We start from the raw sequence: 25,717 nt of genomic DNA, 5'->3' as shown, positions 1-25,717 counted from the left end.
TCTAGGCGCTGAGCTGCCTTGACTGCTTAGTCTGCTACCTGGAGGTGTAGGGGATTTAAGCTGCACAGTAATTTAAGTAAGAACCTGCTGAGGATTAAAAGGAACTAATTGTCACAGATCGAATAGCGATTCGGCCTGATGACCGTACAGGATACCCTGACCCAGGTGTGTAGACAATCGGCCACCGATGAGGAACATCAGGCCACACGACAGATTGGGTTCAAGGGGGTTTCTGAATCCTTTAGGCATGGAGCCTTCAGCTATAAATTAGCGAATCGTTTAGTAGTAGTAGGAGATCAAGAATTAGTCTCCTGTCTGAATAGTATCTACTGCCTGTCTTTGACCTCTCTCTTTCCTTTAGCCTACATACCCTTACCCAGTTGACAGGTCCTCTACCCTGAATAGTAGATACCCTTGACACTAATCTAGTTTCTTAAAAAGCGCTATAAATATTGCTACTAGTAAAGGCCTGTGTGCGGGCCTTAGAATAGGCTGATGAAAAATTATCTTTATCAATATAATTGATTCTACAGCGTATTATAGGTTCAACTGATTCCCCGTTCGCCTTTTTAGAGATAAAAGCAAGTAATATCAAGGTGCATTTGATTTGTTTGAAGTCGTTTGCATTAGCGCTTTCGGCCCTCCTGCTTAAGCGGGAGGTTGAAAAGGTGATATCAGGGCGAGCGAGAGCGGCAGGAAATCCAGTTGAGCGGGCCTGATAGCTCCTGATATAATCGTTTCTGGTCTGGATCAGGTGGTTCGGTTGATTCCTTTGGCTTCCAGGTGCCATTGGTAGGACAGATCCATTTAGGTCATTAATGTTGAGCTCTGCGAGGGTTTTATGTATGTAGGCTCGTTACGAGATCGTGATAGTCCTGGTGGCTTAGTCCCTCGTACAGGCCAATTGCTCTTCTATCAGCTCCAGGCAAGGGCCTTGAACGCCTAGTAGCTCGCAATATAGCACAGGTCGCTGTTCAATACAAGGTCCGAGCAAGCCAGCAGTTCGGGGCACTCCCTCTTCAGCCTGCAATTGACGTGACTATGCGCCTAACACACGATGTGGAGCAAGCACTGAATGAGGGCAAAATGGCATCATTACTTACTCTTGATGTTAAAGGGGCCTTCGACGGAGGTTCTTCCTGGACGACTTGTCCATAAACTACGCACACAGGGATGGCCATAATATTGCACGTTGGGTAGCCTCCTTCGTTACAGGGCGCTCTGTGCAAATCGGCTTGATGGCGAAACTGGCCTAATAACAGATATCTTTTGTGGCGGCTCACCTGTGTCGCCTAACCTATTTATGCTATATCTGGGCCCTTTGTTCCGGTTAGACAGGCCAGGAGCCAGGTTTGGCTATGCAGATGATGTAGCTATACTCGCAACTTCCCCATCTCTTAATACTAACTGCCAAAACTTGTCAAACTCCCTGCAAGAAGTCCTTGACTAGGGTACTACAGAGTGGATTACCTTTGCACCTGATAAATATGAACAGGTCCATTTCTCACCGCGCAGAGCTCACCAGGACCCCAACTACGGATCAGGGCGCCAATGGGTCGTTCAAAGAGACAGGCAGCTGAAGACTTCCAGAAGTTCTATCTTTCTCTCCCTGGCTCTGATATGAAGACCTTTTCAGATGGATCTAAGCTAGCAAATAGGATGGTAGGTGCTGGATTTGTGTTATACCAAGCTGGTCAACAATTTCTCCGCTCATCTTTCTCCCTTGGCCTGAATAAAGAGGTCTTTGACGCAGAAGCAGAAGCAGCTCTGGCTGGTATTAAGCAGCTATGAAGTTTCATACCGCTCGCTTTGCTACTAATTTATGGGTCTGTCTAGACAATTTGGAGGGGGCCATACGCCTTCTTTTACTGCACGCTGGCCCATCACAATAAACCTTCGAAGCCTTCCGAAAACTTGCCTCAATCTGGCTTCTCCGAAAAACTTCCCTATACAAACAATGGTGCAGTCTAGATCTGCTGGGTTCCAGGACTTACAGCTATTCCAGAAAATGAGGCAGATGACCTGGCTGCTAAGGAGCTGCCTCAGGCCCTTCTCTTTTTACAAGCACTCCTACGCCTCGTTATGTCGGCAAGCTAAAGCCACTGCCTTGTCTGCTTTACAAAAGCACTGGTTATCCACAGCACCACAATCCTACCAGGACCTTTAGATCACCTCCTCCCCACTACACCCGGACTAATTACACCTCCCATGCGCCCTCCTTGGGCGTATACTCGCAGCCCGTTCCGGACATGGTGATTTCGCAAACTATCACGAACGTCTTAAACATGAAGATGCAACCTTCTCTGCCGATGCAGCGTAAGAAAGTCTCCAGTCCACTCCTTCTGCTGGATAGCAAAAAGACGGGTGCCCCGACCCACAGGACTCTCTCCGAGATCATTCCCTTCCTACTAAAACTAAAAAAGGCGCGTCCAAGCTTGCTGCCTGGCTATCAGAAACTCGTTTCTTTGAGGATATCTGCCCCCGACGTCCACTGCCTTAGCCAAGGCTAAGCTGACCGACTTCTTTCAACCTTTAAATCTTCTTTTCCTATTTTTTGTGTTACTGGATAAAAAAAAAAAAAAAAAAAAAAGAGAGACGGAGGTAGTATGACGGGTCATGAGGATATGATGGACCCTTGCAGCTGGCAACAACACCTAATCTGTTCAGCAGTTCATACCACAGACCACGGCAGCTAGGTGAACACGCCAAAGAGTCTATTCCATGTATTATAAATCTAGTATATAGTTGATGACACCCAGGGCTTAACCCTGGTGGCCTTTGTCCTAATAATATAATGTGGTTTAGCTAGTGACAATGATTGTCTATGGGAGGGTTTAGAACTGTCTTGGAGCTTAATTCGCTAGGATAACTAAAAAAAATATAATAGGTAAAATAGGGCAGGCTTCCGAAAATATGCCGATTACTCAGACTTATTGCTAACTATACAACATATTTCTAGGTTTTGTTTTCGTGGTTGGCCTTCATAATATATTGTCGGAAACATATAATCTTGGCTTTGAACGCGTTCAGTCCATCCTATGCACCAGATAACGTATCCATAGCGATATCTTTGCATCTAATCCCAGTAGTTGAGAGAACATCGTAATTTCTATTGATCACTTGAAAAGCGAGTTTCCATTCACCCCAGTGATGATTTTCTCGTAGAATAGATGTGGGAACGAGGCGTGGGAGGTTAAGTCTTTGAACTCATCGGATAGACACGCGAGTACCGCATCTTTATAGGCTGGGCCCATGTAAAGTGACAATTCACGGCTGGCAATGTGGATGAAAATCTTCTGGATCCCTCTGGAGTTTGGTTTTACTCCGGGCTTCAACATTTTACCGGCTTCTTCATAGATCACCAGAGCGGACTGCCATAACCCAATCTCCAGAAGTACCACCCCAAGAGCGTAAATATCATGCAATTTAGAGAAGCAGGTCTTGGGCGGCCCCTGGCGGTCTGGGTGCCGATAGAGATTCTTCTCTGTATCTGCATCATATGTAAAATTCGTCTCGGCGGTTTCCGGGCGCGAAAATTCGAAGTTGGCGAGGTACGGCAGGCTGGCACAGACCTCTCCCTTGTGGGTGTCGTGGAAGAAGAGAATCGAATGGCTCCTGATGCTCTTGTGAACCCACCCATCCGCGTGGAAGGTGCCCACGGTCCTTGCAAGTATTTCAGCTATCTTGAATCGCTCTGGAAGACTCAACCGGGACGTTCTATTGCCCTGAAGCAGCAAAGTATTCAGTGTCATTGGGGCTTCATGCACAACGTTTTGGGGGAAGTCAAAGATGAAGACGAATCGATTGTATTTCTCCTGGTATACGTAACCCTTCGGTCGTAGCGTCTGAAGATCGTTACTTCCGGCCAAGGAAAGAAGGTTGGCCAACTGTTGAACGCGGCGTTTCTGTTCCCCTATCACAGAGGGATCCTTCGTGGGCTCAAACTCCTTGTATTCCACCAGTACTTTCTCCTTCCCATGTGTGTGCCAACGTGACCGTGATATTTGCCCCAGCACAGGGGCTAGTGTACCCTCCGACGCCTCAATCTGCAGATTCCCCAGATCATAATTGTCCGCATTCACAGTAGGACTAGCGATCAATTGCTGTAATCGTGCATGGGACGCAAGGCCCAGCTGATCACTGTCGTCGTGATTGATCAGTCTTTGGAACGTCCCCACTTCGTGGGCGTTGTTTTGGATTTGAAGTTCAACAAGCATTAAAGGGAGCATCTCCTTTAGCTTGAGGAGATCCTGCTGGAACTTGAGAACGATCTTCTCGAGCCGGCGGCGTTCCAAAATCGCCCAGCGCCACGAGCTTACCATACGATCGACCGTTTGGACCTGGGGCCACCACGACAGTCTGAATCCCGTCCCTGCGGTGAAGCCGCTGGGATTTTTAGTGTGACTTTTGGGGTCTACTGGTAGCGGCAAATTGAAGTTCAGTATTTTCGTGCTGGACATGGTCGGGTGTAGGAAGGGAGAATGTAGCTTGTATTCAGGATCTGTGTCGCCGGCGATCTTGCTGTAATCTCCGCAGGCTTGTCGCAGTTCTTCGAGAATATCATGAACATGGTCAATCCATTCCTTTTTCATTGTCACCATCGCTGATTAGAAACGAGCTGAACCTGGGAGAAGAGTGGGTTTACGAACCGATTCAAAAATACACTCTCCTAGTATGTCTTTGGCCTTGAATAGTAGGACACCTAGAGTCTTCACAAAGAGGACCCCGTATTCAAAATCCCGAAATAGAGTCTGCTTCTGGATGTCGGCATGATTCTGATCGTGGATCGTCCTGTGTATAAAACGTGCTAGAAGATAGACCTCCTTACACGAAGTAAAGACAGCCAACGCAAGGCCGGCTGGCTCCATTGGGGCAACTGTATCCCCGTCTCCTCAGGCGTTTGACCGGGTGTGATGAATGGCGCTAGGATGCTCAAGACGAGGTCCTAGGGCACTATAGCGTTTCTCCGCTGGGCGCACTTTTGGGATGAACCCTGAGATGTTTCTCCGGGACTGATCCAGCGCTGGATTCTGAGGAGGGGTTGGCACGATCCCATGTATGTGACATATCTCATCTGTGGCGCGACGGTGTCCAATGGGCTGCGAGTGGCTTGGAGTCCAATGGAGAGAGGATTGGTTTAGAGGTCGTCGTGATTGGGCATCGCCGGCAGGGATATTCCACCCTCCAGTGCGAGAGTAGCTTCTCTACTTGCTAATCTGCATGAGTGATCTTGGCTGACTAGGGTGTTCAGCCTGGTACGGAGAGGAATCATCCCCGCTTGAGGCTGAGCGAGGCTGACGCGCTTTCATGCAGCGCTTGGCGTCCTATCTTCCGCCGTCTCAGTCCTCAACAGAGCACGAGAGGAGGTGAGTTCCCGACGGCCAGACACCGTCAATTGAGTGTGGCGACTCTGCTCGTAGCCAGATATGCGATGGATGTCTACCAGGAGCTCCAAGGATCTACAATAGTACCAGGGTGTCTTCCCCCACCCTCGATCTCGATTGTCCCGGCGCTATCTCCGAACCCTGCAGTTTCGCAGCGGACGATACCGCGCAAATCAATTTCATCCATCGGAGCCCTTTTCGGGGGATCGATGACATTTGACTACTTTGGGGCGCGGAAGAGCAAGCGTTTCAATAGTTTTAGCGAGATAGAACGAATTCGAAATGAAAGGCCAACCGCTCTACTCTCTTCGCTCATCAAAACACTGAAGGCAAACCACGTCCCTGGTCCAATTCTAGTTCGGGCCGAGTCTGAATTTACTCTAACCTTAGGAAGTGGAGCACAATTTGAGGTGGCGGGCATCGCCCCTGTCCTTGTCAGTACACTCACCAGGGAAGGGCTGGAGAAAGTCGGAGAGAGCCTCGAAGTCCTCGCGATCAAGAAGCCAAAGCTTGCAAGCTGTTTGCTTACCCCGTCGGCAGACAAATCGCTTGACCATCAGGTCCGGGCAATCCACCGGGAAATCAGCGCGTTATCTCATAAAGGGTTCGAGGAACATCCGAACATTGTGAGGCTGCTGGGCTGGGGCCTCTGTCTGGACACCCTCGAGAACGACTTCACTGATGCACCGATTATCCCCTTGCTCATACTGGAACGGGCAGAGTACAATTTGCAGCAGTTCCTTTTTCACCGTAGAGGCGAAATCCTTCCGTTGAACTCTGATCGACGCTATGAATTATGTCGAGATATTTGTCATGGAATTGGGGAGGGACTGGGCGTGCTGCACGCTGAAGGCATCGCGCACGGAGACCTGAAGCTGGAAAACATCTTGCTGTTTGATACCCCAGCCGGATGGTTGCCCAAGCTCTGTGATTTTGGTCTATCAACCGAGCTCGGTGACATGAGCCTGAATGTACGCTACTATGGAACACATGGATGGCGCGCACCGGAGGTTCTGAAGCAGGACCGAAAGCCCATACGCGTTCAATCCCTCAAGATGTGCGACATTTTCGCCTACGGGTTGGTGGTTCGATGTGTCTTCACGATCCTCCCAAGTGCGCCACTCTCGGCTGAGGATGAAAATGGAGCTTCAAATATCTTTCTTCTATCTGCCAGAGCTGTCCACCACAATGCGAAAGGGTGGCTTCCCATGGATAGACTCGCGCTGGTCCTAATTTGTCTACACAAGTCACTGCAAAAGCGGCCATATCTCCGTAGCCACAAGCCCTGGCAGGTATTTGATAGAACATATGCGGATGGACGCTTACGTCGGATGGTGGAGACAAGTGTAGCTTCGAAATGCCTTCGGATAGGCCTCCATTGGCTAGGAAAGGTTAAAAAAGCTCTCTGGAGGAATTTCCTTGGTCTCTATCATCGAACGAAGATGATTGCTGGCTACCTCTGGGTCGTGCTGACAGGGAGATTATTTCAAGTCATCGCGGTAGCCTGCGATCGACCCAAGCAGGTACTTTCGAACCTGGCAAGACGCATAGATCTCCTTCTTCTCCCCCACGTGCGTCAGGAGCGGCAAATAGTATATCTGTCTGTTCTGCATCAATATAGGCAAATACTAAACTTACCGTCCGATCCGGATTCTATCAATTCTTTCATCCACCCCGATGGACGCTGTCTCCCGTTGGAAACCTTCTATGACGACCTGCTTCACACATCGGCTCGATGTCGCTCGTTCTCCCGCCTACTGGACCACGGTGACTGGGGCGTTGATCCTCAAGCCATGTATCGACTGTACGCTCTTGCCCGGCTTCGCAGTCGAATGCAGGGGTGCTGTTGGGCGCGTGTTGCAAACGCTCAAGCGCCTTACATCACAATCCTAGAAGATGTCATACGGGGACCGCACGAATTACGTACGCTCGCCTGGCTCGCTAGAGGTGAGGTCGGCCTTCGTGAACTCGGTGAACTAAAACATAAGGAGGATTCAGGTCAACAGCCATGGCGGTGTCTATATAGTGGACTGCATGATGGGGGATGTGAGTTTCAATCGGTGGAGGATCACCGAGGGTCTCTGCAGCCAGCTACTGAATCATCTTGGGTGTGCAGCCATTCAAGGCTCAATCATACCGGATGCTCTTATGTGAAATCTAGCAGGTGTAACCGTAAAACAAGGCATTCACAGTATCAGCACTTTGCCCACCGGCTCACGGTTCAGGAGAGAATTGACCGATTCCTTCTACTGCTGCAGATGGGTTATTCATTCGGTCAACGACCGTGTGCCACGGAACCAACTATCTTCTGTAAATTCTTGCAAGCCTTCAAACACCAAACCGCTAATGAGACGATGGACTGGTCTACTGTCATGTTCCGGCCAAAACCACAGCCCACGAAGGCACTGCTAGAGATGATCCGATGCTTTTATGGGATTGCTCGGTCGGAGAGTACCAGTGATGAGGCTCGGTATTTTCTAACGGGGCAGCTCCCGGAGCATGCTGATATCAGCCAAGGAACAGAATTCTCGACTACCGCTCTCCACGAAGCTGTTCGAGCGTGTTACTACCCGGCTGTAGAAGCTCTCCTACGGTCTAGGTTTGTGACGAACGCGCGGGACCGAAACAACAAGACTGCCTTCCAAATCGCTCTCGAGTGTCGCCAGCAGAATCTAGCTGACGACGATTGGCTTCAAATAGAGCGGATCATCGCTCTACTGCAACAGAATCAGCCAATAAACCAGCCACTTACCTTTGCGCGACCTCCGCACCTCAAGTTTGGCTTGCCCCTTGGATGGCGGCAACTCTATTACAGCCCCCAATCCACTATATACCAGGAAGCGTATACATGCTCCATCACACTACGCCGTCCTCGGTTCGGACTCTTCGATGACAGGAGGCTCGCTCTGGGACACCGACAGCTGGCAGTCCAGGGCCAGACCTACTATTTAGACCTTGTTCACTTCCTGACTGCCGATATGGCCGATAACGAGCTTAATGAGGACTATGGATCACCAAAGTTCCTGGATCGCTGGTTTACCACCGACGTGGCACAGGCGAAGACCTTGGTGCTCATGAGATATAGGCCCCGTATCTCTTGGCTTTTACCTACCACCTCTCCCTTCTCGTATCTCACTAAGCTCGTTGCTCGGCTAAAGCGTTATATCCGGTCGAACCCGAGCCCCATTCCTCCTGAACGGAAGATGGCTACTTCCCACGGAACTTGTACAGATTCCTTCTTCTCAGAGCTCACAAAAAATATCATCCAGACATCAAGGCTGGGCCTGACAGGTGCTTGGCCGCAGTACTCTGTTCCGATGCCCCAGAGCCCGGACTCGATCGATCATAACAGTATGGTATACCCACACCGGCCGGACCAAGAACTACAGAGCGCCGATAATTTGCACGCCGAGCATAACCATGGTGCGTTCGTGTTATCCGACTTGGAATGGCGCACCGTTCCAGCCACCAGTCTCTCGAGGCACGCCTCTCACGAGGGTAACTCCGTGTCACAGACTAGCGACAATCTAGCAGCTGATGAAGACGACGAGATTCTTATCTCATTTTCACGTCTGTTTGGTGGGAGAAAGCGTCCAAAGCCTGGCGGAAGACGGCGTCAAGAGAAGTCTAGGATGAATCTACATGCAATCCGCGCCGGCCCAGCACCACAGGAAGACATAGTGGCCTGGTATCCTGGGATGGCTCAGAAGGGAGCTGTACTTGTACCAGTTTGCCAGGAGATAGCTGTACACCTGATTAGTCCATGTGGTGAGCCTTGAGCCATAATGCGTAAAGAACTCAGGGTCGGGGTCGGGGTCGATTTCTCTGCTTGTTCATTGGCCAGTCAGTCCCACTCGACAGTCCCCACGCTCCCGCGCCAGCAATTCCCACAGCCACCTTCATTGTTTTCTGTGATTCTATGCTGAGCTTCTTCAACCCAAGCTTTGTTTATCCGATCTGTTTAATTGTGGTTACAGTTTTGCTTGTTTCTGCTTACAAAGCCCTATTCATTTCCCCGCGTAACCTCCTTCCCCTGCGTCTCATTAACACGAATGGACCACAAGTGAGATATAGAGAACTAGGCCAGGGTAATAAACAACGCAGCAATATCAATGAACACGTTGTCAGAGGTATCTACTCTGCAGAGTAGAAGATCTGTCAACGAGGTAAGGATACGTAGGCTAAAGGAGAAAGAAAGATCAAAGGCAGGCAGTAGATACTATTCAGAGGTATTACAGACGTTGGTTCAGATTGTCTGAAGGTAGAAACTGGGACTGCTAAAACAAAGAAGGCCAGGGACGGAGGATAATTAGTATCACGTGATATGGTATTATGGTCGGGTATATGATCTGGACTACTGTGTACGGTATATGGCATATACCATGGTATAGAGAACGGTATAAGACTAAGGAATGTATAAGAACGTATTTATATACTTAGTTGAGTTCTTTCTCATCTACACAAATTGTTACTGCAGAGTTATCTTTAGTATCAAGACTAGGTTCAACTCGTTCGTACTCTCCTAACCAGTCCGAATACCCAGGCGTAACATCAGGCTCACGGTCTAGGTCAATTCTATAGATATATAAGCAGAAGGTATTAAGAAGTTCCCTCACACTAGTATAATTAAGTTAATCTGGAATAGCAACTCGACGTTAGAGGTGGAATACTGAATACGCGATATCAGGTAGGCTGACCGTTGGGAAGGGATGGGACGGGAAATTGGTCAGCCTGGATATATATCGTTTACTGCTAATAAAGTGGACCTCGATTGTAAGTTTAGAGGCTTTATGATATTCTATAGCCTCAATTAATTAAAGGGGTGAGCTTGACTCTATAAGTTTTAGTTAACCTGCCGTTCGAAGTGTAGTCAGCTTGGCGGGCAGCTTAGCTGAGTGATCACGGATTTGCTCCAGAATTGATCCCGGATTGCTCTGGCGCACTGGCTCAATGTTTAGGGAAGCAATCACTGTGCAAAAAGCGGCCCTGAGCTAGACCAATTCCGGAATGGGAAAGTCGCAAAGATTCCGCTGGAAAACAGTTCGCTAGTGATTTATAACAGGAATGTTAAAGGCACATTAGCACCAGGATTGGAACTAATTTTCCCACATTGCTAAAAAAAACTCACCTTCCTGAATCAGGATCTTTCCGCTCGTGTTCGTATCTATGCTCATCATAATTCCTTACTCGAGCCAATGGGAATGATTGGCAAATGGATCCGTCCGTGAGTCATATCAACTACAGCACCATTGGCTGGAAACACCGACATGCAGAATTATAAGTACATATACCATAAACGAATATCGGAGATCCTGACCATATGCATTCTCAAATCCTAGAAAGTACAGCATACGTCCTTCATCCATATCTACAATACTAATACATTGAAATATATATGATTGCCAATGAACAACCTCAAGGAAACTCACAAATAAAATGCCTGTACACATTGAACCACTTACTGAAGCCGATGTCCCACGAATGGTTGACATCCAGCACATGGCTATGGCAGCCAGTGCCTTCTTTCGCAGCACTGGAGACGTACCGAACATAGACGGAACCCCGGAAGAAGTATCCGCGTCGCCTTGCAGGACGAATAAGATTTCTCGAGTCTTGGACGGCTGGGAGAAGGATTCTACGTGTCACTTTTTGAAGGCTGTGGATGATGCCTCCGGTGAGATGATAGCGTTTGCCAGATGGCACGTCTATCACGGTGAAGAAGGGCTGAAAGAATGGCGGGCTTCCGTGGAGACGAATGAGGGGATGAGGATTCCGATAGGCGCAAGTGAGGAAGGCTTTCGGTTTTGCAAGGGCAAGCTGCTGGAAAAACGCAGAGAGTTCTTTGGAGAGGAGGGGAGAGAGCATTGTTGTAAGTTTCGTGCATTATTGGTTCGAGCAGTGTTTTGATGACGCTCCAACCTAGTTCTGGCGCTGCTCGCTACTGATCCTAGTTTTGAACGCCGGGGTGCAGCCTCCCTTCTGACACAATGGGGTTGTGATTTTGCCGATAAACTTGGAATTGAGTGTTATGTTGAATCCTCGACAAAGGGATACGCGGTGTACGAGAGAAAGGGGTTCCAAGAGGTGTCTTCCGTGTATGATGAGAATATAATACACTTCGATGCTAGCAGATTCACAGGGAGGGGTGGGAGCGATGGTGACTGGGTAAATTTAGTATGCATGATCCGGAAACCGCGGAAAATTGGTGACAGCTCTCATGTATGAAACATAATCTCTGGATAACACAGTTGATATGTCTTGATATCAATTTGTTACAATATCGAGGTGTTTTACATGCAGTGATGGAGTCTTTCTAGATGCGACTAAATACGCGTCTAATTATGTGGTGTACATTGCACGACAGACTCTAAAAGTTAAGCTCATACCTGGTCCAGATATTCTTTCCATAGCGGTAAAAAAATCACGGGCACGAAGAGTGTATCAAGAGCGATGAACGCAGGGAAGCAGTTGCCACAACCAAGGCCATATCCATGGAGTATGTTTGTTGGCCGTCTATCCGTACGGAAAGCTCCAACGGGAATCAAGATGCTCTCGACGATTATAGGAGGCAACCGAAATTCAAGGTTCGATCCCCCGGTACTTCTCGCGGACAGCCGATTTCGGATTTTATCGGACACGGCGCCAAATATCACCGTGTCAGTCTGAGCACCGACTTCCGTTCAGGTATGTGAGCCCGGTTGTGCCTTGGGCAAAATTGATAGACCTCTATTGTGTATCGCAGTGATGGTCGTGAAGAGCGCCTCTAGGTTAGTGGGCGAATCAAATTAAGGATAATTAGTAACATAGGTGTGGACTACGTGTGATGGTGCATAAATAACTGATTGTGGCACGAAGATATACAGCATCTCCACATTTTATGTAGCCAGGATGGCAGGACTCCCCGGGGCTTGGAGTGCACTTCCTTCTTACCTTAGTACTTTGTGGGCCATCCAACGGTAGAAAATGTGATTCTATCAACACCGCCGGTGTCCTTTGGAAGAGTGACTTGTGCACATGTCCACCAACCTATTAGCACATATTTGTTAGATTCACAGTACTACTGGATGCATGATCAGTACAAGCTCCCCGACTCCCAAAAGGAAGCGTGATTATATGTATTCGGTGTGGACTAACGTTAATACATAAATCCTAGCAGACCAGCTAGATGCTGCTTAAGCTAAGAGCATCTCATACGCTGACCGAATTTTGTCGTGGATGTTTTCTATGGATATTGATGCTTGTAGTATCGGCCTGTGTCCTCGAGAATTTTTTACCGTCAAGGAAAGACTAACTCAGTTCTTCAATGTTTAGTACTACCTCCTCTACACAGTGTACAGCCTTACCCTCCACCTCCTGCGAAGTATACTGAGCCGAAAATTGCAGCTGTGACTCGTATGCTGCACTCCTATCACATTCGCTCTGGCACGGTAGTCTAGTGAGGCGCACGAAAAATACTGGCCGGTAGTGCGAATAGCTCCTGACTGGGTTCTCTTCACCTCAAGTCAGGCATGGAATGATATATATGGCTTTCAGCACGGTGAACCTGAAATAAGCAAAGACACATCACTCTATAAAACCTCCAAAACACCCCACACGATCATTACGGCGGATCATGATCCTCACCGTCTGTATCGACGTCCACTGTCGAAAGGATTCTCGGAGACTGCCTTAAGAGAGCAGGAGCCCGTTATATAAAGGAACATTGACCTATTGACCAGGAAGCTTGATGAGGAAACAGAAAAGGGCATTGCACTGGAGACGACGTCGTGGTATAAATTAAGTCATCTGTCTACAGTTGCATGCCGTTGCTCAACGCCATGGCCAAAACAATAATGCCTTCCATGTCTTAGTTCTTCACGTTTAATCTGATCGGCGAACTTGCATTTGGAGAATCATTCGGCTGCCTTGAGTGCTCATGCTCTGCTCGTGGGTAACTATGAAATTTCAGGTTATGGGCTTCACTCATCAGCGTCTTGATAAGATTTGGTCCAAAGTTCTATGAAGAGAGAGTCATAACCAATAACCAGCTTACACACGAGAAGGTATATATATATGGTCCAGCGCCGAATGGAAAAAAATCTGGTTATAACGACCTGAGCTTAGATCTATTTAATCCCAAGTATAACCTTCAAAGGTATCAAATCAACGGCAACTGCTCAACCCACATTATAGCCGGCAGTGAAACAACCACCGCGGCTCTTAGTGCTACTCCATACTATCTGATGCAGAGCCCTGAAGCGAAGGACAACGTTATCCAAGAGGTTCGAAACCGCTTCTCAGGTGTAGACGAAACTAACGCCATCGGCACCGATCAGCTCAAGTACCTACCGACCTGCTTCAGTGAAGCTGTGCGAAAGTTCCCTCCTGCCCCATCCGTGTTTTCTGGCCGTGTTTCAAAGCTCGGGGCCAATATTACAGGAAAACTGATGCCTGAGGCACACGGTGGGTATGTGTCGTTTCGCCACGAGCAACTCCAGCATCAACTTCAAGGACCCTCAGAAATTTATTCCCAAGCGTTGCTAAGGTGATTCCAAGCACGAAGATGATGATTGCCACGCAATGCAAGGTATTCACTATCGGGCCTTGGAACTGCCTGGGACAGAACCTTGCAAAATTGGAGATACGTCTTTTACTATTTCGTTTCATACCGGAGTTTAACTGGGAGCTCGTGGCTAGCTCTGTGATTTGGGGTAAAAAACACCTGCATACCTAGGGTTTGAAGCCACTGAGAATCCGTCTTTCACCTGTTGTCCGCTAAGTTGCTGGTAGCGCGAAAAGAATTGCTTTTCGGATTGGATTGTTATGAGTTTATTGTCATAAATTGGTGGAACGTCCTCAATTAGCAAACGATCGAAGGATAGGCCTTCTATTGATGAAAGCCGAACTGGTTTCCCTATATTGCTCAAGATTGTAGCATCAACTTGGTAGCTGATACTCTCTGTTTCTCTTCCTTTACCTTTTATTTTCTACGTTATTCCTCCGGTTTAGCCGTTAACCGTTAACACCATTGGATACATTATTCCAAGGGGAACCTTAACAAGAGTGTTAGCCCTCTGAAAACCTGCGTGGTATGGGCAACAAGCTAGAATCACACAATGATTTGCCTAGCAATCTCAAACCTTGTAAAGAGTAGTATGAAGGGCGATACTCAGACAAACATGAGAGATTAGAATCAGAAAGTGCAGGGTCAGTGACGATACCTGGACTGTATAATGAGAAATAATTGCCTCCCACGTACCTCTACTACAATAATCTTTAACTTTAGGAGCTGATATTTCACCTAGGGATCGACATACCTGCTACAATTCGAAGCGTCGTTTTTCTGTATCAATCCCGCTTGAGTGGACGACATAGATCCGCAACTGCGGGTTCTGTTGGAGGCATTGTACATGCAAAGCATTGGATGCTGCGGGTTACACCCTTGAACAAATGCAAGGCTCCCCTACCTCGGTCTTCGTGGGACTTATGACTTTAGACTACTACGGTATTTAAACCCGCAATCTAAGTATAATTGGCATGCCACTGGCATAGCACAAGCAAATTGTCAAATCGATTATCTGACTATTTAGATCCCAAGGGCTCGTCAATGACTATAAAAACCGTCTGTTCTACTTCGATCGTTGCATTAGACCAGGCCGTCCAGGGATCGAGGAACAACTCAGCGAAGACAGCAAATGTAGCGGGAGTCGGCCTCAGCTAAGACGCAACGACATATTTGAGCGAATCAAAGCTTCGCATGCTATCAATATCAATTACATCCGGATGTGTAGTGGATGGCTATGAACGTGGTGAAGGGTGTGCCTCTGACTCAAGAGTTACGTTTATGTGATGTCTTTTTTTTTTCCTTATTTAGGTGAGAGTACGGAGTAGAGGGGGAAGAATCTCATTGTGTACTTTGATAGCTAGGTTACCCCAGTCGGAATTCGTTCTTCAATGGGCTTTCTCTTTCTCTCTTCTACATTAGATTTAAGCCTTTATCCATGCTTGTACTCCAGTCTTCCGGTACCGTGACCCGGGAAAGAGCTGCCCCATGAGGCAGGAGCACGACCTTCCCTGATTCGGCTAGATCGGCAGGGGGAACATGGATCAAGCCTCACATGACTGAGCCTGAATCCGGTTTAAGGCTAGGGCTAGGGCACGGATTGCATCATCTGATGCGGCTAATATGACGTCAGGTGCTCCAACAAACCCTGACTTCTATACGATCACCTTCGATAACCGACGGTGGCCATACCTTGGGAAGAACGTCGGATAAATCGAGCATGAAAAGAAGGAGCTATGACTTAGAGAAAAACGGTAAGCTGATTCTGCAATGAGAGATTTTATCCCTCACCGCGTGATGATCTCGAAACGACGGGTGACCAGTGAATCTTTCTCCGTCGCCTTCTAGACCGGCCCGGTTACCAAAAAGTTACCTAATGGAAATGAAGAAATTTCTTGGGGAGAAATCACGTTTCGATCACGTCAGTGCCATTGGTATGGAAGATCTATAAATATCAGCACGCAAAGAATTGCGTGGTTGTCGCTATTTATGACAACCTTGAAAGAATGTTAGTAGAAGATCTGTTGGTAGGAGTCGAGCGGTAGATGGCTGGAATTGAATTTGGTGCCTGAGTCGATCAGAAAACGACGGACTGGACATCCTCCATCTATGAGAGAATTTCTTTTTCCTAATTTATGATCGACAGGGAACGTCCTCCGCATTTCCCCCCCGCATTTCCATTAGGTAAATGCCGAGAAGGCCTCCGCCGTGACTGGTCCAGGGCTGCGGATCCACTGACGTTGTCAAGCTTCGTTTTCTTGTCTCAATTGTTGGGGCCGGGTTCATTCAATGTCATTCAGCCGGCACGATGAACCCCATGCCTGAATCATATATAATGCCCCTGCAACCCATTGACATTACAAAATCGTTTCATCATACCTTCCCCCCCCCCCCCTTATCAGATCAATCTAATCATCTGCCAATGTGCTGCCGGCAGTCATGGCGCTTGAATCCCTCCCGACAGAGCTCCGCATCCTCATCCTCCAACAGCTCCCTGATATCCAATCCCTCAAGTCCCTCGTCCATGCTTCTCCCGTCTATTACAACACATATGCGGCCTCGAAAAAGAGCTTACTCCATGAGATCCTCCAACGACAGTATGGCCTCGTAGACTTAGCGGAGCCAATGGCCGCCATTCGCTCCCATGGCCTTCACGCCGATATACCAGCCAACAAGTACGACATTGTCAGCATCCTAGACCGTCGCCGTCGTCACGACGAGTTACCGATATCCGAAAATACTCCGGCAAACATGGAGGAGTGTTTCCAGCTCTCCCAGCTCTACCGCCAACACGAGTACCTCCTCAACCTCTACTGCTCCCAAGCCTCCTGCCCACCCGGCGTGTCGCAAGAGACATGGGAACAAAATCGTCCTACAAATCCCTCCAAGATCGAAAGAGCCCGCATCCTCCGCGCCCTCTGCCGTCTCCAAACCTACTGTAATATCTTCGGCGCCCGCGAATGGAGCGAGCAGCACCATGTTACCGCCGAGCCCTACTCCCCCTCGCAATCCCGCTTCTTCAAGCGCCGATCCTCCACCTGGTACCGGAACTTCGGCCTGCACGAGATGTGGAGCCTAATCTTCGGGACCATGCCACCGTGGGAAGTCGAAGAATTCGGCTGTCTCTGGGTCTTCCTCCAACAGCAATACACGGAGATCTTCTCCGAGATCGCCCAGGAGTTCCCGCGGAACAGTCACGAATGGCAAGCGCTGCGACCCACGGTCGACGGCATGGAACTGTTCCCCAGCGTCGATGGCGATGGTAAGCTAGCTCTCCTCATTTTCTTCCAACCAACATAATCCGTAAACTAACAATATGGTAACAGGCAGCGACGGCAACGACTACAACGACTACCGCAACCACCTCGTCTCTCTGGGCCCATCCTTCCTCTACAAAGTCCTCAACCAACCCTCCTACGAGGCCCGTCGCAACCTCATTGCCTGCAACGCCGTCTCCTCCAAATCATCCTTCATGATCCTGGTCCAGGTTTCCCGCGACCCCCCATCTCTCCTCCACCCAGCCGACAAGTACGAAACCGACGACATCGCCCGCACCCTCCCCAGCATGCCTGCCATCGAACAACCAAACCACGGCTGGAAACACCATTGGTTTGGCTACCGGCCTATGCAAAGCGTGCGGGAAATCGTCCGAACGGAAGTTTCCCAAGAACCGTGGGTTGAGCGTACCATTGGGAATTCCGCCGGTTGGAAATCTGGATACGCAATCTGGGACGAGGAAAGATATACGACTGGTTATCGCATTTAAATACTCCCCAGTATTGATGTTCTCGAGAAAGAAAAAAGAAAGACAAAGAAAAAGAAGGAAAAATTAATGCATCATCCGTGAATCGAACACGGGCCTCATCGATGGCAACGATGAATTCTACCACTAGACCAATGATGCGACTGAGCTATTGGCTCTTGATGAAGAAAAATCTGTCTTAATTGCATTTGTGGTGTTTTTGGATTTCTGGGATTGCATACTGGTTTGGAAGCGTTGCATTTTTATATCACAACCTGATAAAAAGTTGTTGGTTTTTTTTTTTTGCATGGGGGATTTGCGAACGGTCTGGGAATATGGTATTGATGTGTGAAAACTCGTACGTAGTATATTAAAGGTAGAGATAAGAATGTATCTCGTGTTGAGGAGCTGTGATAATAATACCTATATGGCATGGTAGGAGGATGATAATAACCATTTTTCGATAACAATGGAAGGAAGAGAACAACGTGAAAGAATGAAATAAAAATTCCCGTTTTCTACGAGTTTACCAAGAGAGTGAGTGTTATCTACTTACGTTATAACTACACTATCAATGTACAAGTCTCGCATCCCGATTGGATCCAATCGCACTAGCATCCACTGAGAACTAAATAACCGGGTTATAGAGAATAATGGTTCTTGCATGACAAGTCTCCAAAGTGGGACTTTAGTTTCCCCTTGCGGTAGAAATATGTAATAGATAAGAAAATACTTCCGAGTACGTGCTCGTGGTATACCGATCGTCATCCGTACTTGGTTAATATAACTAAATACATGTACAAAAGCAAACGGCCCAATCACCGGAAGAACTGTGCCACACTCAAAGGAGCGTACATTGAAAATCATGAAGCTGCGATATGCCTGAAACGTTGAAGAATCAAGAGGCTCAGGATACGCCAATCGCCACTGTACGTCCGGCTTGAGTGAAATCCCTTTTGCTGCAATGTCAACACTTGGGTCGTAGAGTTCTGGATAGGTGCCGAAGAAGGCAGGATCGACCTTATAGTGTGATATTCCGCGGTCGACACTAAGCTTCTTGAAGACGGCCCGAGCAAATTCGGGAGATGAGAAAATAGCGGCGGCATCCGGAGCAGGAAAGACAGCGGAAGGATCCAGCTCACTCCCCGGGGTTGTTGAAGAGATATTTGCGGTCATATCGGTTACTCGGATATAGGCCGTTACGGCGGGAGCGCCTATGACCAGATCGGCCATATATTCCGACATAGCTGCTGACGGCATCGCAGAAGATAAACCAATCTGTGGGTTGGCTGCATAGAGCCGGGATGTCAGTCTCGGATCGAGGGCAATGGTATCCAGTCAATGACCTGGGGGTACTGCTGTTGCAACTGCATTTCTGTCAGTCGATATTGCTGATGGACCTTGTCTAAATTCGCTGTACATGGGTAGATCTGCCAGGCTGTCAAGTCGACGATGTGGTAGAATCGTGTCTTTGCATATCACGCCATGACGTCTGGCCGCGTTATGCTGTTAAACAGGGGCAACGTCATGAGGACTTGTTGGTAGAGACTGCGACGTCATAGCATTATTAGCACAATGTCCCAAGTATACTCCCTACCGTGCCACCCACGGCTGTGGAGAAGGTTCAAACAACGGCCTGATAAGATCCAATTTGCTTCGCATAAAATTCTGCAGCACTTGAATGTGATCCGAGAATGGAAAATTAGATTCCGTCCAGACCTTGCCGAGTGTAATGCTGGCTTGTTGGCTGGGAAAAAAAAAAGCATTCGGATATGGCTCTAGGCCCATTTGATACTCAAAAGACCAAACAACATTCGGCAACTGTTGATTAAAACCATTTGTATAGGACGGTATACTTCCCAGACGAAGGGTATTAAGAGAGTCATTAGTGAGCTCGGTCTGTGAATTATCACATCCCGGCAAGCTTGAATGGGAAGGCCGAGTCATGATGTTTACCGGGTCACCTGGACATGATGATTAGTCGCGTATAGTGGCAGTGTCAGCAGTAGTAGGAGCTGATGTGTTTAGTGCAAAGAAACAATTAACAGCGATGCCCACACCATGGTCCCCATCGGTTTCATCAGGGAAAGAAGGTGAGTCAGTCACTTTCTTTATTCCCTCAGATTTGGCCTTTGTAGAGTCGCCAAGCACCGATGATACTGAGCCAGACAAACTTTGCATGGTGCTGATCATCCTGGAAAGCTTCGACTGGATATCAATCAGCTGTCGCCGAAGACGTGCGTTTTACTCCTGCTGTGCATGGATCGTTTCATTCTGTGGCCGACTTTCCGAGTCAGCACGATCCCGAAGACTTCTCAAGTACTCTGCCTGGCGGAGGCGAAATGCCCGCTGTGTTAGGCGATTTCGGAGTTTCCTACAGCTAGCGGATTCAGCGTGTAAAATAAGGTGTGGCTATACCAGAAGGTAGTAACATTTACATACCGTTTCTCCTGATCGTCATCCGCTTGAATATCCAACTTTCTTTTCGCGGGTAGACCTACTCGAACTCATAGCTCTCGAACCTTCTTTAGCACAACCTTGACAAGTGTAGTTAATTAATTGGCTTGCGCACAAATAATCGTAGAGGATCTTGTTGACTAGAACGGGTTGGGATCAAGTTTTAAACTATGGCACGTTTTTCTAGAGATTGAAATCGGGAATGATTCATTGATATTTGTAGGTATTGAAGGGCTTTTGTCTAAGAATAGGAGAAATTTAGCCCTATAACACCCGTGAATTAATGTCGACATCTAGCCACGCAATCCTCTTTGAACATATAACGTGTACATTATAAATCGCTAATATATGAACTTCGTCGTACAGGACCACTTTAAAACGATAAGAAAATAAACAGGATTCTACAGTCCGGCTACCCCCTCTACCGTAAGTGTGCCGGTCTTGGACACCAAATGCTCCTCAATAGCAACGTCTTTACCAGCTTCTTTACCATATCCAGACTCCTTCTTACCGCCGAATGGAGACTCGGCACACGAAGCATTTCCCTGAGCAACATGTTCGAGCTCGAGCAGTACATAAACAACCAAAGAACAGGACTTACCGGTATTCATGCCAATAATGCCAGCCTCAAGGCTTTCGAGAAACCTCTAAGTTCGGTCAGCGTTCTTGGTGAAGAAGTATGAGGCCAGACCCATAGATGTGCCGTTGGTCTGTTTGACAGCTTCATCCTCGATTTCAAATCTATACAAGCTAAACGGCGGTCCGAAGATCTCTTCCTGAGATGCCAGCATATCGGAGATCATATCGGAGATGATTGTAGGTTCGAAGAAATAGCCTTGAGGGCCATATGGTTGCTTTCCACTAAAGAGAAGAAGTTTGCCGCCTTTGCTGACTGCATCGGAAACATGCCGGTTCAGCTTCTCCATACCACGACTAGTCATAAGTAGACCCCATGGTAGTAGCAGAATTTTTTCCATGGCTGACCTTGAGTTTCTGAGTGGCCTCGAGCATCATCTTGGCAAACATATCGTAGACACCCGCTTGGACGTATACTCGATTGGGTTGGCATGAGTACAAGCTTGACCGGTGGTACGCAACTTGAGGATCATCAAGGCGGCTACTGCTTGATCCAAGTCCCCGTCATCGAAAATGATGAAGCGGCAGTTACCAACTAACTACAGGGTAACCTTCTTCAGTCTATCGCTGTAGTGCTTGGTAATGATACTTCCTACTCTGGTACTCCCCGTGAAAGTTACCTTTCCTACCAACGGATGCTTGTAGAGTCTCTCGCTGATAGCAGGAGTGTATTCATTGTCGGTCGTGTTGAGGACGCCAGGTGTTAACCCGACACGAAGGGCGAGATCAGCTAAGGACATCACGCTCAGGGGAGTCTCTGGGGTTAGCTTGACAACCATGCTGCACCCTGCAGCTAAGGCAGCCGCTACCTTGCGAATGATCGTGGCCACGGAAATTCCAAGGGGCTAGAGCAACACTCACGCGGATCGGCTGATTGATCACGAACGTGCGGCGGTTGGAGATAGAGGGCAACGCAATAGAACCGCGCAGTCGCTCAGCCTGGCCAGTAAACCCCCAGGCGAATTCTAGTGCATAGTCCACCTCGCCGATAGCTTCAGCCATGGGCTTTCCGGTCTCATATACCACGAATTTGGCAATATCCTCCCGAGCATTCGTGATCAGCTCGTACCACCTGAGGAGAAACTTGGCTCGTTCATGAGGATTGACATGGCGATAGCGTGTGGAAGCTGCATGCGACATCTTGACGTATTTGTCCACACCCTTTGGGCTGTTCGTGGGGCAAGACGCGAAGACATGTCTGGATCCCGGACCTGTGATGGTAAGGCGAGGTTTCCCTAGTTATCAAGCGAGCAGTAGAACTCAAATCAAGTGGCAGACTCACCTCAATGTCTACCCTTTTGCCGGACTGGGCCTCAACCCATTCATCATTCAGCAACGAGGCCTCATGGAGCAGGGACGGATCGCTTAACTGGATGACAATCAATGTAATGCCAACAAGCTAGTTGAAAGAAGAAGAATACGAACAGTGAATGGTAGAGGCGACAGGTTTGCGGTTTCAAGGGGATTTAGAAGCCTCTCTGTCATACTTATTTTACCTGTTCTTACCAGTGGAGAGTCATCTGCCATGGTCATCGGGACCGCCACTCTAGCAATTGGGGGTCTTGTTAATCAGTGTTTTGTTAGATTATTTGCCTATGCATATACCTCTCACGTAACTAGCTAGGTAGTTGTATAGTTATGAGGCACTTTATAGGCTCTTCTATAATACTGGTTCAGAACCTATCGCGCATAATTAAAACCTGAACCTCTTCCAACATGACATACAAGCTCTAATATAATAGCCTACTGACCTACACCTTCAATCCAACCCCGATACACTACCACATCTACAAGCATCGACTTAAAGAGCGAGGTACAATAGTTTACTCTTCATGGCTGCCTCTCCTGAGGAAGTTAGCATTGCCGTGATTGGCAAGTAACTACAATACCATGCTCCTCCCATAGACTCCCTTGTTCAACCCTACAGTATTCCTGCAATTAAAAGATAATAGAATACAGGTCCTGGCGGAGTTGGAGCATGCTTCCTCAAAGAGCTGTCATACTTAAGAAAGTAGGGCCCTTCCCCTTGTCTCCGCCTCCGCTACATCGCCATCGTCGACAAGGCCCTACACCACCCGGACTACTCAGAAATCGATATCAACACCGCCCTTGAGACACTCAAAGTCAAGGTCAGGAACCACCAACAATTCCCTGGATCATAGACTACCTCGCCGCCGCCCCCGTCCAAGGTAGCCCTCGTCGACAACACCGGTGCCAACAGCCTCGCAGAAGCCTACCCACTCTTCCTCCGTCGAGGAATCAGCATCATCACACCGAACAAGAAGGCCTTCTCCGGAAACTACCAGTTTTAGCAAGACATCTTCAGTTCAGCGTCATCCGGACGCTCTTACTTTTTCCATGAATCCTCCGTCGGCGCCGGCCAGCCGGTGATTTCAGCCCTGAAAGATCTCATCCCCCACCGGTGATGAGATCACTCGCATCCAAGGTGTCTTCAGCGGCACGATGTCCCTCCTCTTCAACTATTTCGCACCGACAGAAGGACAAGGTGAGGAGCGGTTGGTTGCAGTCCGGAAAGCCAAGCAGCTAGGATACACGGAACCTGATTCTCTCGACGATCTCAATGGCCTCGACGTCGCTCGCAAGCTCACCATTCCCGGCCGGCTGGCGGGTCCGCCTATCGAATTCCCGACTTCGTTCCCTGCGCAGAGCTTGATTCCCCAGGAGTTACAGAACATGTCCAGCGGCAACGAGTTCCTTGACCGTCTCCACGAGTTTGACGAGCAGATGGAGGCGCATAAGGCGGCGGCTGAAAGGGAGGGCAAGTATGTGCGCTTCGTTGGCGGCGTTGATATGGCTTCGAAGGAGGCCAAGGTGGGGATCGAGTCGCTTGATTGTTCGCATCCTATCGCGGCTCTGCCAGGAAGTGATAATATTATTAGCTGCTACACAAAGCGATAATCCCTTGATTGTTCAAGGCGCTGGGGCCGGTGGGAATGTGACTGCTATGGGTGTTTCTAGTGACTTGCTTAAAGTGCTGTCACATATTGCTTAGTTGATGATGGCTTTAATAAGATACGTTAATGGTTGTTCTTGTTACTTGTGCTTTTGCTGCTCTGACGAAGTACTCTCGGTCGGCATCCTTTTACTTGCATAGTTTCTTAAGACAAAATACCCATGGCTATGGGTGCACCATATAACCCTGCAACTTTCGGCGGAATGCAAACTGTGATCATCCCAAAGCCACTATTACTGAAGAGAAACTGCTATTTTATGTGCTGGTAATGAACCTTGAACCTCATTTCCCATATACGAGCACCGACCCCTTCATACTCTCACCATATTCAACCTAACCCTCAAGAACAGGCCGCATATCCCGCAAAAAGATCTCCACCGTCTTCGGCCCCACCCCCTTAAACTCCTGCAAATGCGCCGATAACTCCTCAGTAGTCGAGCATTGCTTTAGCAGGCCGCCAAACGTGTTGTACTGCTCCTTGATCGCAGACGACACCTCGAGTAACTTGGTCGCAGTCGAAAAGTCATACCGAACGTAATGACCCTCGTCGAGGATCTCAACCAGCCTATCCCATTCGGCCGCTAGAATGGCATCGGGAGAAGTAATGTCTTTCTGTACGAGTTCTAGGAAGGCTCGTTTTGCGACTTCCTGCTGGACCGGCTTGCCGAACAGAAGACAGGCGAGAAACCATTTGAAGTACTCTTTTTCGTCTTTGGACTCGAGATCAATACCAAGGTCTTTTGCTTGGACTTGTCTTTTGTGGGCCATGTTTTTGGTTCAGATTAACGGAGCGAAGAGGTTTTGTTTTGTCTGGGATACGAAGATGGATGGATGTTCAATGCGGGATGATATTATTATGAGGTCATGTGAGCATGTGGGGAAGAGAACAACGGTTTATAGTGAAGGCAATATGCGGAGTATATGCACGACAACAGATATGCTGGTGTAATTGTTTTGCCCTTACCTGTAGAGATCCGAGACCTGCGTGTACCTCGTGGGAGTAGGGTCACGTCTGGGTGGAAGACTCTAACGTATCTTTATCCTCAACCTGAATCTCCAGATTGCCGACCATCACCAAGCAATAGTTCCCAAATCTTCATTGCAAGCACGGACTGCCGAGAGCGCCGCAAGCTTTCAGTCTCAAGTTACGACCAGTTGCAAGCAAATGTAGAATAAAATCAGCAAGTTCGACCGGCATATAATGACCTCCAGTGACGGACTTTGATATACTCTTAGGTACGTTTGAGTCACAAAACATCATATTCGATGAAACTCTTCGCAAAACAGTGTTCATGTATTAAAATCCCAGATACGGTGGCGTGTTACATTGGTTGACTGTAGTAGGGCTGATAGCTTCATACATGGTTTGAACAAGTCGACTCGAGGCGAACGCGTCGGACTCATATTATATTCACGCTTTGACGCCACACATTCCAGATTACTCATAGCGGTCTTAATCAAGACCCTGAGAAAAAGGTTAAACTACATTCAACCACACTACTAAATGCACACCATCCTTCGCCAATATTAGATCCACGTAGAACCCTTACCTTAGAGACGGGTGGACACTTCAACGGCTCAAGCAGTCCATGTGCTGCATTGTTCCCGGGAATGGTTTGGCCAGCGCGTAGGGATTATTTTTTTTGAGGACTCCAGTCTAAGAATGGAGCTACAAAGGACCATCTGAGTAGAATATATATACGGGGAGTTATCCAAAATGATACTCTTTCCACGCCTAGTCAACTCGTTTGCGCTCACGTGAAGGGAATAGCTCTTGCTGATTCCATACGATAGAAGCCATAGATAATCTTATATATCATTTGCTTCGATCTATTCGAAAAACCGCACTTGAAGCCGAAATCTCAAAAGATTTGCAGACTAGAATAGGGTTCGGATCGAAACTTAGATGTTAAGGCCTACTTTGACCCCAGAGAAACAAGGGTATCTAGTAGGTTATTGAGACGCCAATGATTAATGAACGC

The 25,717-nt window shown here is 48.2% G+C and overlaps 10 protein-coding genes and 1 non-coding gene across 11 annotated transcripts; 5 read left to right on the top strand and 6 right to left on the bottom strand.

Moving 5' to 3' along the window:
• Nucleotides 1–2,919: 2,919 nt before the first annotated feature.
• BDW43DRAFT_274816 (uncharacterized protein) lies at nucleotides 2,920–5,005 on the bottom strand. Its single transcript, XM_032041783.1, has one exon. The coding sequence runs from the start codon at nucleotides 4,599–4,601 to the stop codon at nucleotides 3,117–3,119; it is 1,485 nt and encodes a 494-aa protein (XP_031900855.1). The 5' UTR covers nucleotides 4,602–5,005; the 3' UTR covers nucleotides 2,920–3,116.
• A 339-nt stretch (nucleotides 5,006–5,344) lies between these two features.
• On the top strand, nucleotides 5,345–9,595 carry BDW43DRAFT_274815 (uncharacterized protein). Its single transcript, XM_032041782.1, has one exon. It carries the CDS (start codon nucleotides 5,432–5,434, stop codon nucleotides 9,161–9,163), a length of 3,732 nt encoding a protein of 1,243 aa, XP_031900854.1. The 5' UTR covers nucleotides 5,345–5,431; the 3' UTR covers nucleotides 9,164–9,595.
• A 1,120-nt stretch (nucleotides 9,596–10,715) lies between these two features.
• Nucleotides 10,716–11,589, top strand: BDW43DRAFT_274813 (uncharacterized protein). The gene has a single exon (XM_032041781.1). The coding sequence runs from the start codon at nucleotides 10,821–10,823 to the stop codon at nucleotides 11,289–11,291; it is 471 nt and encodes a 156-aa protein (XP_031900853.1). The 5' UTR covers nucleotides 10,716–10,820; the 3' UTR covers nucleotides 11,292–11,589.
• Nucleotides 11,590–12,272: 683 nt separating this feature from the next.
• BDW43DRAFT_299945 (cytochrome P450) lies at nucleotides 12,273–14,142 on the top strand (the record flags this gene model as incomplete). The annotated part of the gene is made up of 7 exons (XM_032044818.1): nucleotides 12,273–12,340; nucleotides 12,821–13,070; nucleotides 13,107–13,178; nucleotides 13,235–13,293; nucleotides 13,333–13,830; nucleotides 13,920–14,064; nucleotides 14,098–14,142. The coding sequence occupies 7 exons, from the start codon at nucleotides 12,273–12,275 to the stop codon at nucleotides 14,140–14,142; spliced, it is 1,137 nt and encodes a 378-aa protein (XP_031900852.1).
• A 2,122-nt stretch (nucleotides 14,143–16,264) lies between these two features.
• On the top strand, nucleotides 16,265–18,309 carry BDW43DRAFT_274810 (uncharacterized protein). Its single transcript, XM_032041780.1, has 2 exons — nucleotides 16,265–17,188; nucleotides 17,253–18,309. Exons 1-2 carry the CDS (start codon nucleotides 16,366–16,368, stop codon nucleotides 17,690–17,692), a joined length of 1,263 nt encoding a protein of 420 aa, XP_031900851.1. The 5' UTR covers nucleotides 16,265–16,365; the 3' UTR covers nucleotides 17,693–18,309.
• BDW43DRAFT_t103 lies at nucleotides 17,760–17,830 on the bottom strand. The gene has a single exon. It is a non-coding gene; the product is annotated as a tRNA-Gly (tRNA).
• Nucleotides 18,240–19,861, bottom strand: BDW43DRAFT_299943 (uncharacterized protein; the record flags this gene model as incomplete). The annotated part of the gene is made up of 6 exons (XM_032044817.1): nucleotides 18,240–18,296; nucleotides 18,524–18,946; nucleotides 19,015–19,098; nucleotides 19,159–19,216; nucleotides 19,278–19,632; nucleotides 19,708–19,861. 6 exons carry the CDS (start codon nucleotides 19,859–19,861, stop codon nucleotides 18,240–18,242), a joined length of 1,131 nt encoding a protein of 376 aa, XP_031900850.1.
• A 665-nt stretch (nucleotides 19,862–20,526) lies between these two features.
• On the bottom strand, nucleotides 20,527–21,901 carry BDW43DRAFT_310686 (Aldehyde/histidinol dehydrogenase; the record flags this gene model as incomplete). The annotated part of the gene is made up of 5 exons (XM_032047012.1): nucleotides 20,527–20,772; nucleotides 20,845–21,118; nucleotides 21,179–21,300; nucleotides 21,382–21,518; nucleotides 21,571–21,901. 5 exons carry the CDS (start codon nucleotides 21,899–21,901, stop codon nucleotides 20,527–20,529), a joined length of 1,110 nt encoding a protein of 369 aa, XP_031900849.1.
• Nucleotides 21,902–22,593: 692 nt separating this feature from the next.
• On the top strand, nucleotides 22,594–23,680 carry BDW43DRAFT_299941 (uncharacterized protein; the record flags this gene model as incomplete). The annotated part of the gene is made up of 6 exons (XM_032044816.1): nucleotides 22,594–22,637; nucleotides 22,721–22,815; nucleotides 22,850–22,890; nucleotides 22,924–23,011; nucleotides 23,078–23,183; nucleotides 23,218–23,680. 6 exons carry the CDS (start codon nucleotides 22,594–22,596, stop codon nucleotides 23,678–23,680), a joined length of 837 nt encoding a protein of 278 aa, XP_031900848.1.
• Nucleotides 23,681–23,835: 155 nt separating this feature from the next.
• Nucleotides 23,836–24,534, bottom strand: BDW43DRAFT_274808 (uncharacterized protein). The gene has a single exon (XM_032041779.1). It carries the CDS (start codon nucleotides 24,501–24,503, stop codon nucleotides 24,069–24,071), a length of 435 nt encoding a protein of 144 aa, XP_031900847.1. The 5' UTR covers nucleotides 24,504–24,534; the 3' UTR covers nucleotides 23,836–24,068.
• A 206-nt stretch (nucleotides 24,535–24,740) lies between these two features.
• Nucleotides 24,741–25,120, bottom strand: BDW43DRAFT_274807 (uncharacterized protein). The gene is made up of 2 exons (XM_032041778.1): nucleotides 25,080–25,120; nucleotides 24,741–24,971 (listed from the first exon to the last, which is right to left on the bottom strand). The coding sequence occupies exons 1-2, from the start codon at nucleotides 25,096–25,098 to the stop codon at nucleotides 24,832–24,834; spliced, it is 159 nt and encodes a 52-aa protein (XP_031900846.1). The 5' UTR covers nucleotides 25,099–25,120; the 3' UTR covers nucleotides 24,741–24,831.
• Nucleotides 25,121–25,717: the final 597 nt, after the last annotated feature.

Source organism: Aspergillus alliaceus (genome assembly GCF_009176365.1).
Source record: "Aspergillus alliaceus strain CBS 536.65 unplaced genomic scaffold BDW43scaffold_19, whole genome shotgun sequence".
NCBI classification, from domain to species: domain Eukaryota; kingdom Fungi; phylum Ascomycota; class Eurotiomycetes; order Eurotiales; family Aspergillaceae; genus Aspergillus; species Aspergillus alliaceus.
This window is presented reverse-complemented; position numbering and strand designations above follow the sequence as displayed.

Coding starts and splice junctions, on each gene's coding strand:
- BDW43DRAFT_274816 (XM_032041783.1), bottom strand. CDS start 4,601: ATGGTGACAATGAAAAAGGAATGGATTGACCATGTTCATGATATTCTC.
- BDW43DRAFT_274815 (XM_032041782.1), top strand. CDS start 5,432: ATGGATGTCTACCAGGAGCTCCAAGGATCTACAATAGTACCAGGGTGT.
- BDW43DRAFT_274813 (XM_032041781.1), top strand. CDS start 10,821: ATGCCTGTACACATTGAACCACTTACTGAAGCCGATGTCCCACGAATG.
- BDW43DRAFT_274810 (XM_032041780.1), top strand. CDS start 16,366: ATGGCGCTTGAATCCCTCCCGACAGAGCTCCGCATCCTCATCCTCCAA. Junction 17,189..17,252: donor CCCCAGCGTCGATGGCGATG/GTAAGCTAGCTC, acceptor ATATGGTAACAG/GCAGCGACGGCAACGACTAC.
- BDW43DRAFT_274808 (XM_032041779.1), bottom strand. CDS start 24,503: ATGGCCCACAAAAGACAAGTCCAAGCAAAAGACCTTGGTATTGATCTC.